The sequence below is a fragment of the Adiantum capillus-veneris genome, chromosome 15 (genome assembly GCF_014529385.1).
Source record: "Adiantum capillus-veneris isolate H3 chromosome 15, ASM1452938v2, whole genome shotgun sequence".
In the NCBI taxonomy this organism is placed as follows: Eukaryota; Viridiplantae; Streptophyta; class Polypodiopsida; order Polypodiales; family Pteridaceae; genus Adiantum; species Adiantum capillus-veneris.
Genome location: NC_140945.1, coordinates 14,997,143 through 15,014,620, shown reverse-complemented (window position 1 = coordinate 15,014,620; position 17,478 = coordinate 14,997,143). Strand labels below are relative to the sequence as shown.

Genomic DNA, 17,478 nt, shown 5'->3' with positions numbered 1-17,478 from the left:
ACCCAAAAATTCAAGAATATCAGCATGTTCTCACCTCAACTGAGGCAAGAAAAAGCCGCTTGGTATAGTCGCTGGCAACATGTTGCTGCTCTGTGCCACTAACTCCATCATGGTGCTGCAGAACGGCAAGAGCCTCTTCCAAAGAGTCGCTGCTCAATCCAAGATCTTTCCTGCCAACAATAAGTTCAAGTTGCCGTGCCACCTGCCAACCAAGCAGGCCCAAAGGTCATGAGGAGAGGGGCAACAGATTGAACACATATTCTGCGGCAAATTCCTCTCCAAATAAGAAAATAGGAATACAGCTTGTGACTTACCTGAAGATAGGCTGACAACTTGCGAACATAGCCCTTTAAAGCAGGCCTACTAGTAAAGTAACCTGTCCAATAGCCATTTTCCGAGTCTGCATAGCTGTAAATATAGCAATTTACTGAGTCATGGCATGCTTCAGATCAGATTCACAAAAAAATTTGAAAGCTCTTGAGCACAATTGGTTTTAGTGACAAGGTGTCACTAAACAAGGCATCCAAATTACAACAAGAATCATTTTTCCATCATTTTGAGAGAGGAAAAAAATCCGACTTCTCATGCATATCTCGCTAGTTATGTCCAAGGTCCTTCATGAATAAAAGCTAAGTCTCGCAAATCACTACTGAATTCAGCGCAATTAAAGTTTTTACTTTTAATTTGAGGTCAAACTACTTGTTCAAAGATGTAAGCAGACTGGCTGCATGATTTTGATTCTCTTATTTAGGTAAGAGAGAAAACTTTCTCCTTAATTTAGGGGTTCCAATCCATTTTGATTGGTTAGTTTCACAAAATCCAAGATAGCACACGAAACAATCTGTATTTGCAATTCTGCTAGGATTTAGTGGCTTGCCTCCTGAACATGCTAAAACACATTTGAATCCATGTGGAACATAAAGCCAGTCTTCTTTAATTTCACATATTTTAAGGGACTCGGCTATTTCAAAATCACAGAATATTTTTCCTTTCCCTTTTAGAAAGTGATACACCAATGCCTGAAACGGAACTAACAAATGCCACATATGTCTAGGCCCATGACAAATAAATGTAAATATAACAAACCGTGATCAGAAGAACCGTTTCTTACGGGAAATAGTCATCCAGCTTCAGTGGCCATGTTTCATTAGATGCCTCTTTCATATCAACATAGAGTGATGGGGTTGAATAAAATGCATTAACACGTCCATCCTACAATTCCAATAAGACCATATCATGTGACACAATGATCAAGTCACTTACACAGTTATGCAAACAATCTAAAAGCTACACTCATGAGCTTATAAGCATTTAACTTCGACCGTGGGGCTTCAAAGCTCAACAAGGCATAGGTGTGTGTGTGTGCATATACATGCATAAATTCACATACATACAGACATGCATTTCATACACACGCGCCCACATGCGCACACACAAATAGTGTATACGTAGAAATTTAGACATATAGCTATTCACTTGGTTATTTGTATTTATGTAATATGTATGTGTGAACAAACATTTTTTTTGCACAAAATAAATCCTTCATCAGTTCAGAAACCAACCATAGGGCTACATCACCCCTATATAAATAAAATGGGGCCTTTTTTTCTTTTGACTGTTGGGGAGGGGTGCGGTGGGGCAGCGGGTGCCAGCAAATGCCATGCTCCATAGTAAAGAAGGGACCCGACCACCAGGGGCTCGTGAAGGCCTCGTGGCGTCTCTCAGCTGACGTGCCCTGTACGCGAGCATGCTGTCCTTTGGTGTGTGGATCAAAAAGCCCTGATGCTCACTGCCAGAGGCTCAGAACGCCCCTCAAAGCCTCGCAAGCATCAAGCCCTCCAGGTAAACCAAATCGCTAGGCGGCTGATCAGCTCCAAACTTAAATCACGCTCCTAGGTTCAAATGGCCGAAGATAGATCCATCCAGGCGCACTAATAGGGGCCCCCTACTGTATTTGAAGGATAAGATGCCTCCTAAGTCTCTATTACACTTTCTTGCTTGGACACTCCAAGCAAGAAATCAATAGCAACACACAAACAAAATCTGCAAATAACTGAACTTGAGTAGAAATGAAATGAAATGAAATGTTATATTAAACGCTTCAAAAAGCCAAAATGACCTATGAGACCAAACCGATACAATCCTTGTGGATCTAATCCAATGTCTGGATACAAAAATAAAATGAAGTAAAGTGAAACACTAAAACTAAAAGACTAAAAACGTCAGACTGATAATCATCATCATTATCATCCATGCCCGGCAGTGGGCGTTGTCCGAGAAAGTATTGCATCGGGCGCTGAAGAGCTTTGTCAATGTCCGCCTCTGTAAATAGTCGTATTGGGCGTCTCCCATGTCGTGCTAGAATAGTTTTGTGGGTCCATGCATACTTGATAATGAGAGACTATGTGTCCCAGATAGTGAGTTTACATCACTTTTCTTGGCATTAACTTGAAGTTTATGCTTCTGCAATTCTTCAAAGACAACTTGCAAATGTCGTTTATGTTCTACCTCTATGCGAGAGAAGACCAAGATATTGTCAAAAAAGATTCCTGTGAATTGTCGATGAGGACGGAAAATTCGATTCATCATTCAATTGAAAGTTGTTGGAGCATTAGTAAAGCTAAAAGGCATTACTAAAAATTTGTACAATTCGAAGGTTGTACGGAATGCAATCTTATGTTTATCTTCAAGAGCAATACAAATCTGATGATAGCCGCTTTTGAGATCTATGTGGCTGAACATTCGTGCCCCTTGTAACTTATCTAAACTATCATCAATTCTAGGGATTGGAAATATGTTCTTGATCAAAATCTTGTTTAGCGAACGATAATCAATGCACATTTGAAAAGTGCCATCCTTCTTTTGAACAAGAAAAACTGGTGAACAGTATGGAGAAGTACTAGGTCGAACAAGACCCTTGTCCAAAAGTTCATTCATTTGCTTAAGAATTTCTAGTTCTTGTAATAAACTAGTAAGGTGGTTGATTTGAAGTTGAGCTGCCCGGAATAAGATCTATACAATGATCTTCCAGTCTTTCTAGAGGTAATTCATCGGGGAAAGTGTCTGTAAAGCAATCCTAGTACTCATTAAGAAAAGTTAAGCGATCTTTACCTAAATTTGACAAGCTTCTTTATTTCTCTTTTAGCAGTGATGCGACCGACCATCTATCAAGAATAGAATCGGGACCCTCTACCCATTAAGACTGCTCCATCCCTTTAAAAGTTGTCGCTTACCTTTCTCCTTCTTAGTGTTGGCTTGTACGTGAGGGACTCAGCTTGAAGCAAGAGGTGGGGAATCTTTTTTGAGATGTGGGCAATCTGGTATCCTGTGGCCTTTCTTACCACAAAAGAAACATTTACCCTCTTCCATATAAGCCTTTAGCTGAGAGGGAGTAAGGTATCTGCTTTTCTTATCTCCCTCTGGCTTCTTGTCTTGACCTTTGGGCTGATCTGAAGCTGCTTATGAGAGGAGGTATCTATCTCAGTAGAGAGCCTTCTAGTTTGCATGGAAGGTACTAAACTCTTGTTTGCGAGGAGTTCCTTTCGAATACAAATTCCTAGCAACCAAGGCAGATTGCATCATAAGCTGAAGGTTGTTTTGAGGGTAAACTTCATACTCTTCTGGAGTGCCAGTTAGAGTCCCTTCAAACTTACGCATCTCCTCTTCGTTGGAGACTTTCATGAATGGAGAGGTCTGCCTCCTTCGGTATGCACTGGTCACTCCGCCCTTTTTGTCGAGAATGCGCTCTTGGCCTTAATCGGATGGGGCACCGATTCAACGATGTTTATGGTTGAGACTAGGATGGTATATGATCGTCTTTCAGCCCCCAACTTTTGTTCTTGATAATGAACACATCCTTGGGAAATGATTTCATAGTAGTTTGTCTTTCATTGATCCAAGAATTTCACCTCTTAACAACAAAATACGAATGCCCCCAATATCCCTATTAATCAGTACTTTGGTCCCAAAGACCAACACAATAGGACAAGATTGTCGCATTATTCCATACTAATGTATTCAAAGCATAAGCAGTCTAATGTTTTTTAAGTATCCAAATGTTTGTAAATTTGCCTTGGTCCAAATTAATCCCACAACTTATTCTCCGTAAGCAATCAACAAGAGGATCGAGAAACATCTAGACAAATGCTAAAATTTTCTGCAAAAACTCTAATTTTCTACTGAAAGCCCTAAATTTTCATGGTAGTCGGAATAAAAATTCGGTTGCATCAATGTGTGTGGCTTGTTGAGAGGATCAACTTTGCTTTTGTGGTGTCTCCAAATTCTCAACCATTGAAACCTATAAAAATGTGGCATTTTAAAGCAAAAACTTTAAAATTCAGTTTTAAAGAGAGAAACTGATTTTCATAGAGAAAATTCTTCACTATTCTAGAGAGAGAGAGAATCGATAGATTCTAGAGATAAATAATCAGTAAATTTCAGAGAGAGAAAACCTGTAGAAGAGAATAAAAAATTTAGAGCGAGAAAATCAACAATCTCTAGAAAGAGAAGAGAGAATCTAGAGAGAGAAAGCAATGCGCTGCAAAAGGATTCTGACTTTGACAAAGAGATTGGCATGGACCACCTTTCTAAAGTGAGAGAGTCTATTATTGGCCAAACGAACGCAAAGATCAGTTGCGTCTTATGACCTCAACACAGAAAACCTAACCCTAAAACCCATCACACCTCAGCATAGGTCAACGAAAATGGATGTGCTCTAGTTCTTGTCTGTGGCGATTGAGCCTGCTAGCACTGTGTTGGAGTCTTCAGTATGAGGCTGCTGGGCTGGATGGACCTTCCAACGAGGGCAAGCCTTCGCCACATGCCCCATCCAGCAAGAAAAGAGACACTAGTTAGGCAACCCAAAGTAATCGACTCGGTCCTTGATGGATCCTCCACTGACTTCAGGAAGAAGAATCTCCTTTCGGAGTGAATGAGGGTCGTGAATAAGAACTGAAGCAATGAGATTTCAGCCTTTGTAGCAGCCACTAAAGCAATAGTCTGTGGAAACTCAATATAGAAATAAGATCAACAAGTCGAGAGAGCAGGGGTAGATACTCTCATTGCTTGCAGGCCGAGGAAGCAGACCAAATCAGAAAGCCTGCCTCCTCAACAGTGGAATCAACTGCAGGTTCAAAGCCATCAGCACCTATCATCCGTGAGAAGGCCAGCTTGCAACAGGTCCCCGAATCACCGCCTGACTGGGCCTCAAACTCAATCTATTATAATAATAAACTCTGCCAATGATCTACACATCAATGATCATGCCAGCCTCCGTGAAAAGATAAACTTGGAGCAGGTCCTGAATCTCCCCCTTAACCTTGCAAATAACCAAGGTAGCCTGTAAGTGGTTAACCTCTGCCATGATCTGGGCGTTAATGATCTTGTCCCCCCTACGAGAGAAATCGAACCTGTAACAGGTCCCGAATCTTCTTCCCAACTGTAATGGGTGCCAAGAACCTCACAAGTAATCAAAGTAGCATGCAAACTTGCTTGTCAACCTCATGATTGTAGTTATCTAGCCAGGAAACCATTAGATTGTTGTCTACTTTGTATTGGGGCCTGTCAACTCGCTCTCCTCTTGTGAAGTAGAAATTGGGCAGTGGACTCAGCAGGGGCAGGCAAGGGGGCTGTATCTGAGTCCCTCTTGGGCAGCTCCCAGTCTACTATACTACGCAATGTTGAGACCCTAACCTTTACTATATGTAACAAATCTAATTTCCTGGAAAAGAAAAGCAATATCACCTTATTAACATAGTGCACAAGCTTATCCAACTGCTTAAACCATGTGTGTGCATACTCATATGCAAAATCATCTCCCATTGTCCACATCAAATGGTTGGTTCGAAACTCCTTGGCCTGAAAAAACACCACTTGGTTTACTGACAGCCCCACTAACAAGCAAACAAATATATAGCTTGATTTTAACAGGAAAAGAGATTATCTACAACCTGCTCTTGTGCGCGCTGGACAAAAAGATTGACTCTTTCTTCAAGGTTGTAATCAAAAAGTTCCGAGTCATCCTGTTTCCAACCAAAAGCAATTAATGAGATGGTGCACTTAGTCTTGAAAGTATCCAATGGTTGTTGTGAGTGTATCTCCACCTGAACTGGAGGATTGCTTGAGCCAATGTCGAAACTAAATCCATCCGGAGGCTCATAGTGGTTCGCTAAAATGCCAGCAAATATCTGCATAATCTCGAGTCCTTATAGATGAAACTATTAAGCTGTGCAAGTGTAGCAGAAGAAAAGACACAGCCCACTTGATTCACCTGGGCAGATGACCCAAGAGACTTTGAGCCCCGCCAGATGGCTTCCATTGTTCGATCTTTCCTGCGTTGTAAAACATCCTGATAATCTGCCCTCGCAAAAAATACAGCATCAAACCCTACCTGGTAGAAAATAAAACTCCAGTTACAACAAAAAGTCTCTTGTATGATCCAAACAGTATCTTAAAACATCAACAAAAGACAGGAGATGGACTGATGAAACTCTAGTGGCTGCAGAAACACAAGACACACCTCTGCCCCTAATAGATATGCCTGAACAGCTGAATGTCCAAAAGGATCAATTTGCCAACCAATTCGAGGCACTTTGCCAAACTGCTCTTTAATGTACCTATGACCAAGGGTGGTTTGATCTATCATATCAATATAATGTGTACTTGCTTCATCATGCATACACCAACCGCCATTTCTGTTCAAATCAAAAGGAATAGCAATGAAAACTTTTATCAAAATCAGCCCAGAGCAAAATTAATAAAGTAAGGAAGATAGATGTTATCATTGTATATAGCTACATGAATTCTAGCTGTCCTCTGTCTACAAGCTTCCGCACAGCCTTTTTCGTTGTTGATGTTTGTTGTCTCCACCACCTCTGGAAGAAAGCCTGCAATAAAAGGGACACAGATAGGCAGCTATATTCTTTGTAAACCACACTGGCTGTTGGAACACTAAGATTCTCGAAATTTGCATGTGTCTACCTGCTCAACATATATAAACTTGCGGTTGGGATCTGCTTGCAGAGCAGAAATAACTGAGTCTAGGATGTATTGAACGGCAGCCACCTGCAGCATTGGAAGAAGACATTGTTCAAACAAAACATTTATTTTCTAGCCTTCAGCTCACAGTATTTTTGGTCCACATATGCAAGCATACCCGTACTCACGTATGGGTGCAGGTACAGATCATGTACAGAACCTCTTTCCGTACGCCCAGCTGGCAGGTTTTGGCCGAGTGTAATATTTTTGGGCAAATGCCAGTTTTGCCACTCGCGCCCCCTGCCAACTGTCGCAAGGTTGCATACTACCCAGTGGGCACCAAGGGAGTACCAAGGTGGTCCCTCCCCTTCTGTAGCTCACGTGCCTGGGTGCCGGCACGCCTCGAGCTCGGTGCATCTTCCTTGCGAGGCCACACTGCCACTGCCTACGCACTCCAAGCTCCACAGTGCAAGGTGAGCCAGTTTAAACTTTAGGGTTTACGTGTAACTTCCAAGGTGAGCTTTGTGAAAGTGCACGAGTGCAGAAGCATGAGAGAGGAGAAATGAAATGTTATATTAACGTCTTCAAAAGGCCAAAATGACCTATGAGACCAATCTGTTACAAAATAGTGAATCTGATACCATGTCTGGCACAAAAAGACTATATATATATACCTAGATGAATCCAGGATAAGCCCAGATTCACCCTTGAAGGAAAGTGCAAGGTATAGACCCATGGTAGTCACCCACAAGACGATATAACCATCAGCTCCATCATGCATAGTATTGACTAAATACCACGACATCCCCACTAACGTCGTCAGTGCCCAGTAGTGGGTGTAGAACTAGGTACTAACATATGCTCCCCAACACAACACACACCACACGCACACACACATGAGCATACATCAACACAAAGTTCAGCGTACTGAGTTTCTGTCATGACTCCGGAGATCAAGGGCAGACTCAGTCATAATGAAGCCTAGCACTAAAAGAAGCATGAAATCGAAAAAATTAGCACAAATGAGGTAGTTGATAGGGCATACGCACCACAAAAGATAGAAAGAATTGGCACAATATCAACTAGAACAAAAATACTACTACTACTAGAATCCATCCTCATCTGCACTCTAGATGTCGAGAGAGTACGGCTAGAATCCTCTGTTGTAGTCTCCGTCGATGTTGTGTAGCCCCTCTCCTCAATCGTGGCCGTCTGGATCTCCGTAGCTCCTGTGCTCGGTTGATGGGTGCCAGTAGTGGTCGAGTGAGTGTGAGGCGAGCTCTGCAATGATGGCTGCTCCTCTGGCTGTCCCATATCTAGTGAAAAGAAATCTGTAATCTGTCTCTGGGACTGTCTCTCTCTAGCTCTCCCCAGTAAAATGTCTCTATATCTATGTAACTCAAGTAGATATAGCCCAAGACATCTCTGATCCTCATAACTCGTGACCCTTTAGAAAGGACCGAAACCCTCTCTGAATAAGCAGTGGAAACGGCCCCGAATCTCATAGTACACTGTGCAATGACATATGTAATGTAGCTCTGTCTCTGGCTCTAGCTGGCATAAGCAGCATATCCTGCTGTCTGCTGGTATTATCCCTCTTAATCTACCAGTCTCAATCCCCAGTTGATGTGAGGATGTGCGTATATGACCAATGGTACACCGCAAACCATGAGACATGTGTATCCATGTAGCTGGGTCGAATCACAAACCCATCTCCTATGAGGTGGAGAAGATGCTCTCTATAAAAAGCCATCTTCGTGCCCAACTCCCGTGGCGGCTCTATCCATGTCCTCCTGGTATCCACCTGGATCAGGTCCTGACGAATGAGTCTAGTAATCTCCACCAGTGTAAGAGACATCGAGGGTGTTTGAAGAGAGTACTGGAAAGGGGGCAGCCTGTCCATGGTAAAGCCATGCATCTGAAACCATGATGTCATCTATGCATACCACATGAAGTGTCCCCATGAAGAGCTAACTGTCTGGAAGACTCAAGGGCCAATCTAGCATATCTGTCTCTAGTAGTTTCCCACAAGCTGTGCACAAAGGAGACTGATTTGGTAAGCGCCTCAATCTCCATAGGAGGAGGAGCTAGCTTTGCTCGAATGATAGCGTGGGGTACAAAGGCCTTGGCTTTGATAATTCGAGAGATCATAGATACCAAGGGCCTCTCCATACGCCTCCAACCATCCTCGCCTACAGAAGGTCCCCATATCTGCACCCCATACAACATAGCTGAGGCCACTAAAGTATCAAAGAGCCATAACTTTGTCCGAGGTTCCTGGAACTGAACCTGCGAACACATCCTCTCCAAGCCTCCCAAGGCCGCATAAGCTCTAGTCAGTCTAGTCTCTGCTGCTCTCCCCAAAGAAACCTCGGCTCACTGAAGACAACCCCAAGGTAAGTGTATGCATCTGTATACTCTACAATCTCCTGACCATATGTGAAAGTCAGTGTTGATCTCCTGATCCACTGTGGTGTGGTGTTAAACACCATAACCTTGGTTTTACCAAGGTTTACAAACAATCCACTATCCTCTGCAAAATTGTGTAATGCATCCAACTGTTGCCACATACCCTCTGGTGAGTCAAAGATCAACACAATATCATCAGCATATAGCAACGGGATCCACGTCCCTGCCAGCTGGCCACCTCTTATCACCCTATCTGTCAATGTAATCAGACACCTCATCAACATACATACCAAATAGAGGAGACAATGGGCAACCCTGTTTCACCCCAATGGTGGAGTGAACTAAATCAGATATCCCCTCTGAGGTGCGTACATGCCCCATCACCGATCTGTATAGAGCCATAATCCCCCAAATCAGCACTATGGGCACCTCCGTCTCCTGCAGTCTGCGCATCAATTGAGCTCTCGGTACAATGTCAAATGCTTTGCGGAAATCCACAAAGCTACAATAAATCCGTCTCCCGTGTGATCTGCACTCCTCAATGATGGCTCTGAGTGTCAGAATATGATCAAGAGTAGAGAAACCCCTCCTAAAACCTGCCTGGCCCTTTGCCCTTACACCCTAACCCTCTCCCCAATTACTCAACTACTGCTCAAGAATGGATGCATACAACCGTGCCAATGTGTGCCTAACCATAATAGTGCGGTAATTCCCAAGCTCTGTAGGATCACCTGTCTTGAAGATAGGCACAATAGTAGACAACCTCCAAGTCTCTGGTAACCCCTCACACATGGCACAATTGAACAGCACTGCAAGAACCTCCACCAGCATATCTCTAGCATGTATAAAGTGCTATGCTACTAGACCATCATGATCATATGCCCTGTTGGTGCTTATCCTGTCAATGGCTCTCTTTACCATCTCAGTGGTAAAGAAGGTGCCGGTAGGTGGGCATGGCTCTGTAAGATCTGGAAGGGGGTCCTGTCCGAGAACTGTATATAACGATGTCACATACTGGCCCCACACAACAGGATAAGTAATCACTGAGGGAGGGGAGTGCTCATGAAAGAATCGCCATGCCTCTCTTGAGTCTCTACTCAACAGTCTCGCTCCATCTGGGCCATGTAAGCTCGTTTCTTCCGTCACACAAGGCGTCGAGAAGCAATCCGAGACTATCTATATGTGATGACTTCTAAAAGAAGATCTCTCAAGAGCTGGGCTCTCATCTCTCTGCACTCCTCATCATACCGACTATTCTGGGGCATGCTCCTAGAATGTTGCCTCCGACCCAGCTGAGTGTGTGGGTATGCCTCTGATGCTGCACCATGCAGTGTCTCAGTCAGTAAAGTGGTGCACTCCTCCACTGAGAGGCCAGGACTAGCTATGCATAGACGGCTATAGATCTCCTCTGTATAAACCGAGTCAATCTCTAGTGTAAATGTATAACGGGTATGTGACCTGCCTTCTGATGTCTCGGCTGTACTGTACTGAAATGAAACGAACAATGTCGAAAGAGCATGATCCACTGCTACGCCCACTGGTCTGGCTCCCACTATGAAATCCTGAATACAAGGAATAAAGCTCGGTAGTGCCATAACATAGTCCACTGTACTGGCCCCATGTTTGTGTGGGAAGCATGTGAAACCGGCTGCTCCAAGAAACCGTTGTAAGGCATTAAGTATGGCTACCCCATGTGCGGTCATCATCTCCGTGAGGTATTAGCATCTGTCAAGCCCCAAGTCGCCCACATCCACTTTCTAAGCATCTCGTATGAAGTGTCATAGAAGACTGTGAAACCGGCCTGTTCAATCCAAAAAGGGCGGTAGACTTTACTTCAAACCTTGATTTAGCTTTCACCCATTATTAGTCGTCTATTATACCTGCGCTATAGTGACACAAGAGAGGGGAATGGGATACAGATGCTAGAATGCACCTTTATGAGAAGACCGACACCAGATTGGCCCCTAACTTAGGCACCCCTTTCGGTATTTCTTTACTGTTTAAAAGAGGGAATAAACGTTGTGGTTCTTTCCAAGCTGCCCCGCACAACCTTGGCTGATTTTTTACTGTTCTGGCCTGATTTCGGCAACATAACTGTACTATAACCCTTCACAGTTAGTATTCCCACGCATTGAATGACTTTCCCGACGCATACGGACACTTTGCAAAACCTGGCGAGAATCTGCAGCACGCTGAATTCTCTGTTTTCAGCCCTGAAAATGCGCCAGATCGCCTGTACAGCGGTCCCCTTGCGTCCCCGAACCTCCTGGGGGTATTAGGGTCCGTTTAGGGCCAAAACCCTAAACCTGCAAAAATACACAGCAAGCTGTAATTTACTGTTTCGGGCTCCGTTTCGCGTGCCGGTCGCATCCGTAGCAAGTCCTCGAGCTCCCGCACCTGTAGGGCTACTTGCCCTTTGAATCGGACGAGATTTCTGGCATGAAACCTCTCCGAATTCACCTTACCTGCGGGGGGATTAGCCGCTAGCTAATCCAGTACCTGTGCAAGAGGCTCTTGCCTCGGCAATCACGCATGAACCCACACAACTGTACATTGGTCAAATGAAGAGCCCACTAGTGGGGCATAACATACTGCCAAAGGGGAGAGAGAGGGCAATGCGTAGCGTGCAGGGCATCACTCCTGGCACCGCACTGTGCATAAGAGGGAAAGCAAGCACTCCATAGCTCTTAACCTGTGACAATTTCTGCAAAACAGCCCCTCCTCTCTTCAAATTCAGCGCCAACTCTCTCTTGCATTAGAAACTGCACCAGAATGTGCCACTTGGCACATTTACAAGCATTTTCCCGTTTCGGGGTTGCCGCCTAAAAATCTCCCAACCGGCTGCCCAGTTGACTTCACGGCAGAGTAAGAAAATGTTCCCCTTGTCGTTCCGGAGGTAATGACGCCAACACATTTTTAGGTCCCAAAATAGCAGTTCCCTAAATTTTAGGAGATGCTGCCATTGTATCTTTCTAGGTCATCCGACCCTCTTTGTACGCTGCGGCCACATCCAGAACTGAAATGTAGCCTCTGTAGCAAAGGATTTCACTTTGGCTAGTCAATGACTCCACTTGGCTAACCATAGTCCTTGCCCAACCTTAGTGCTCTCTTGCCCTCAGGCCTGGACTCCCTCTGGACAATTCCACACTAGCTATGCAATGCAGGGCAGCTAGATTTCCCGAGGGGTGTTTCCAAAAAGTGAAAGTAAATAGATAATAAGAAAGAAATCAACAAAAAGGATAGATAGTAGTCACACACTGGTGGCATACCCCCCTCTTGAAATCTCAAACGTCCTCGTTTGCATCTATGTCGTACATGCTTATAGTCAACACTGATGTATTCAACACCTGTCGACACATATACGACACATACATGCTCATTGTCAACCCTGGTGTATTCAACACCTCGTCGACTCATGTATTGCCTGCGTGTGAACCCTGTCCCAATGACATAGTGGTAGCTTCGCACTCTGCCATTGCTTTGAGTCACGAACTTTCCAATGACAAAATGGTAGCTGCACATTTTGCCGCTGTCTTATAGTACACGTTGGATCCCGTAACACTTTCGAGCATACCCAAACCGACAGTTTAAGAATGCAGTTACACATGTACTCTTTAATAGAAGCAACTATTGTATACTTGACAAACTGACAAGAAATACTCACTTCTATAGGACTAACCAAACTTTTGGACATTCCATAAGAGCAATTGCCAAACTGACAATCTGTACAGCTCTAACATTCATGTAACAGGTATTTCATTTGAGCTCACTTTAAATACCATGTACATGATTTGTTCCAGAAGCCATTGTCACACTGACAATCCATGTAGCTTTGAAACTCAAGGGGTCAAGGTAGGTTGCAAATCGAAGGCTTCAAGGTAAAGTGATAACACAGTTGGTGACTCTGCAAGTTCACCTTCTTCCATCCACTTTGCATCCATTGGTGGATAGTTTATGAACTTTACCAAGTAACGCCTAGCAACCTTGCCTTTCACTTTTCTTTCCTTATGTGCCAAAATTTGTTCCGGGACCAAGATCTCGTCAAGTTCCTCGACTTCTGGCTGATCTTCAGCTGGCATATCTTCTGGCACATCACCCACATAGGGTCTGAGAAGACTCACATGACGCATTGTGAATCTTCCAACTGTCAGGCAATTTCAGCCTATATGCAACATCACTGATTATGTCGCACACTTGAAAAGGCCCATAGTAACGCATGCTGAGCTTTGGAAACAGTCTTTCCTTGCCCTTCATCTTCTTTAACCTTGCCTTTTCAAAGCGTAAAAGCACCCAATCACCACGTGAATATACCACTTCACGACGGTGACGATCAGCTGCTTTCTTTTGCTTTGCCTGAGTCTTTTCTAAGGCCACTTTGACCTTCTTGTACATTTCATCCATGTCCTGAACATACTTGTCTGCTTCGAATATCTTGTCCTTTGTATGCAGTATGGGAGGAACTTTCTTGCCACCTTCAACTATCTCAAAGGGTGCCTTGCCAGTTGATGAATGCACTGTATTATTGTATGCATACTCCACCAATGGCAAATACTGCTCCCACTTTCCTTTATGCTCTGACACATAGCACTTCAGCAGATCTAGGACAGTAGAATTTGCCTCTTCTGACTGCCCATCTGTTTGAGGATGAAATGACGAAGAGAATTTGAGCGTGGTGCCCATATTCTCAAACAAACCTCTCCAGAACAAACTTGTCATGCGTGGATCACGCTCGCTAACAATCGACTGTGGCATGCCATGATACTTGAAAATATTGCTCATAAATAAGCGTGCCATCTGATTTGGCTTTATCTTCTTCCTGACAGGAATAAAATGAGCCTGTTTGCTGAATCTGCAAATAATGGTCAAAATACCATCGTTTCCTGTCTGCGTTCTCGGAAGATCGAAGATAAAATCCATAGCAATACTTTCCCATGGTTTATCTGGAATAGGTAGTGGTTGCAATAACCCTGGTGCCTTTTGCCTGTTAAACTTGACCTTCTGGCAAATTAGGCATTCTCGCACAAAGGCATCCACATCTCTTCTCAATGTAGGCCAATAGAAGAATGTCTCAACCGCTTTAACTGTAGCATCGATACCACGATGCCCTGCATACGGTGGGACATGACTCTCTTCCATAACTTTGCGTCGCAATGGCTTTGTGACACACAATCTGCCATGCATCATCATGAACCCATCTTTGCGAAGATAGTGTTCATGACGTTGTCCTTGCATTAGTTGCTCGAAGACCCTTGCAAAACCTTCATCATTTTCATATTGTTCTCTCATATCATCAAGTTCATGATGATAAGGAATTGACACAGCTGAAATTTGTGGCTTCCTAGACAAGGCATCAGCCACAACGTTCTTCTTACCTTCCACATGCACAATCTGAAAATGGAACATGGACAAGATATTTGCCCATCGCATTAGCTTCTCAGATAACTTTGTCTGTGTCAAGAAGTATCGCAAGGTCTGATGGTCCGTTTGGACAACGAAATCTGCACCTAGCAGGTAGTGTTTCCAACTTAAGAGCGCATGAATCACAGCCAGTAACTCTTTCTCATAGACCTGCATGGTTATCTCTGGCCCTTGCAAAATTCTGCTCTCATAGGCTACTACCTTGCCATCTTGCATTAGCACTGCACCAATGCTACTACCGCACGCATCACACTGGACCACAAATGACTTCCTAAGATCTGGCAACACAATGACTGGATCTGAAGTCATCTTTTCCTTTAAGAGATTAAAAGCTGAAATCTCTTTCTATGTCCATCTAAAGGTGACTGCCTTCTTTTAAAGAGCATGTAAAGGTGAAGCAATCTCAGCGAAATTTAGGATAAACCTTCTGTAATAGGAGCATAGTCCCAAAAAGCTTCGGACATCATGCACCGTCTTCAAATTTGGCCATGACTTGATCGCTTCAACTTTTGCAGGATCCATTCTGACACCATCCTTTGAGACAATGTGTCCCAGAAAGTGGATCTCTTCCAGGAAAAATTCACTTTTCTTTGCATTGATGAGCAACCTATGACTGCGTAGCTCTTCGAACACAATGGCCAAGTGATGCCTATGCTCCTCTTCATTCTTTGAGTAGACTATCATGTCATCAAAGAATGTACAAACAAACTGCTGATGTGGACGGAAAATTCTGTCCATCATCCTATTGAACGTAGCAGGAGCATTTGTGAGACCAAAGGGCATCACTAAAAATTCGTAAAGGCCAAACGTCCTTCTAAAAGCAGTCTTGTGCACTCCTCTGATCTAATGTGGATCTGATGGTACCCACTCTTTAGATCTATCTTGCTAAACATAGCTGCTCCTTCTCATTTGTCCATAATATCATCAATTCTAGGTATAGGGAACCTATTCTTGATGGTATTCTTGTTCAGTGCACAGTAGTCGATGCACATACGCCATGAGCCATCCTTTTTCTGCACCAACAACACTGGAGAACAGAATGGAGATGAACTGGGCTGAATCAGCCCCTTTTCTAACAGCTCCTGTACTTGGCCCATTATCTCTTTCTGCTGAGCCGCACTAACCCTGTACAGAGGCTTATTTGGTGGGCTACTGCCTGGCACCAAATCTATCGCATGGTCCTCGGGTCTCTCTGGCAGTAATTGAGACGGTAATGAATCGGAAAAAGAGTCACTATACTGTTGTAAAAACATTGACCTTTCTTTATCTAACACAGATAAATTTGATTTATCACAATCTGACACTTCACGTGCAAAAACCAAGTACGCAGAAAGATGCTTTTTCATTACAAAAGTAATAGCAGAAGCTGATACAGTGGGAATAGACTCCCCTTTAAGCTTTACATCCAGAATGTGAGTCTTTCCCCTGCTCTGTACAGTGATCTTTTTGTTGTAGGCATCCATGATTCCCTGTACACGAAACAACGAAGGAATACCTAACAACACATCACATCCGTCCAGTGGCATGATGTAAAATTCTTCAGCATCTACATAGGACTGGATATGTAGGCGCAATTTTCCAATGATGGGTGTCACAGCCTCTGTATGGCTAGGACATGCCAAACCTGCCTCTGCTGTATACCCCATCTCTTTAGGTCTGATTCCCAACTTTGAAGCCAATTCTGGGGAAATAAAGTTGGCTTTGGCACCTGGATCAAAGAAAATAAGCATTGTTTGATCCCTAACTTTTCCCCATGCTCTGCAAAGCTCACTTGCATCTGAATTTGGCTTGTCGCCCACCATATCTGGCACTAGACCAGCCATGGGCTTCTTTCCTTTCTTGTCTTCCTTGTCATCAGAATCAGCTGTTCTTTTCTTTGTAGGACAATTGTAAGCAATGTGGCCAGGCTTCTCACATATAAAGCATTTGTTCTCTGTCCTCAGGACCTTCTTTTGCTCTTCTGACTTGCGAGGAAAACGTCTTTTCCATTTCTTTGCTGGTCCCTTTTCTGATTCAACCGTAGCTTTATCTTTCCCTGCGTTGGCTGACTCCCGAGTCCCTTTAGGAGCCTCATTGGGAACGTGCTTCCTAGCTGAATTTTTCTTGCCTGATCCTGCCTTGACGCCAGTGTTAAATTCACAATCTTCTCCCTTAAGCAAACCATTGCCAGTGTTTGCTACCTCGATGAGCTGCGTCAAAGTAGTGACTTTTGTCTTCGTACAGTACTTTCTCAATCCTTTAGGTAGGCCACAACAATATTTTTCAATCTGTTCTGTCAATGGTACAAACCTATAGGAAGTTACTGGAAGTAGAGCTTTCCAAAACTTCCGATTGTAATCATCCAGATTTCTGCAAGTGGCAACATTAAGTTGGTGCCATTCTGTCATGACATCTGCTTCAAAGTCATCAGATAACCATGCTGCTGCAAAAATCTGCTTGAAGTAAATCCATGTGGACGGAGCTTGCCCTTGAAGCAATAAAGTTGTCCACCATTGTCCCGCATTCCCTGTCAAGAAAGTGTCTGCCTTACGGACCTTTGAAGCCTCTGTAAAGTTTCCCCCTGCATAGGCTTTATCAAACTGCTGGAGGAATGAGAGATCCTTCTTCCTGTCATCAACCCCTGTAAAGGTCGTGAAAGACCCACCTTTGCCACCTTCTTTGTATGGAGTTGGCCTC

At 43.8% G+C, this 17,478-nt stretch overlaps 1 protein-coding gene across 3 annotated transcripts in view; it reads right to left on the bottom strand.

The window, feature by feature from the left end:
* The window catches only part of LOC147440311 (alpha-mannosidase-like), a 65,869-nt gene that overhangs the window by 14,469 nt on the left and 33,922 nt on the right, over window positions 1-17,478 (bottom strand). For all 3 annotated transcript variants that reach the window (XM_086530089.1, XM_086530090.1, XM_086530088.1), the window contains exons 3-12: window positions 6,979-7,062; window positions 6,796-6,884; window positions 6,518-6,692; window positions 6,269-6,388; window positions 6,102-6,185; window positions 5,949-6,020; window positions 5,743-5,856; window positions 1,112-1,212; window positions 315-408; window positions 35-202 (exon numbers count right to left, since the gene is read on the bottom strand). In XM_086530089.1, coding sequence (XP_086386215.1) covers window positions 35-202; window positions 315-408; window positions 1,112-1,212; window positions 5,743-5,856; window positions 5,949-6,020; window positions 6,102-6,185; window positions 6,269-6,388; window positions 6,518-6,692; window positions 6,796-6,884; window positions 6,979-7,062 — 1,101 coding nt within the window. The remainder of the gene's footprint in view (window positions 1-34; window positions 203-314; window positions 409-1,111; window positions 1,213-5,742; window positions 5,857-5,948; window positions 6,021-6,101; window positions 6,186-6,268; window positions 6,389-6,517; window positions 6,693-6,795; window positions 6,885-6,978; window positions 7,063-17,478) is intronic.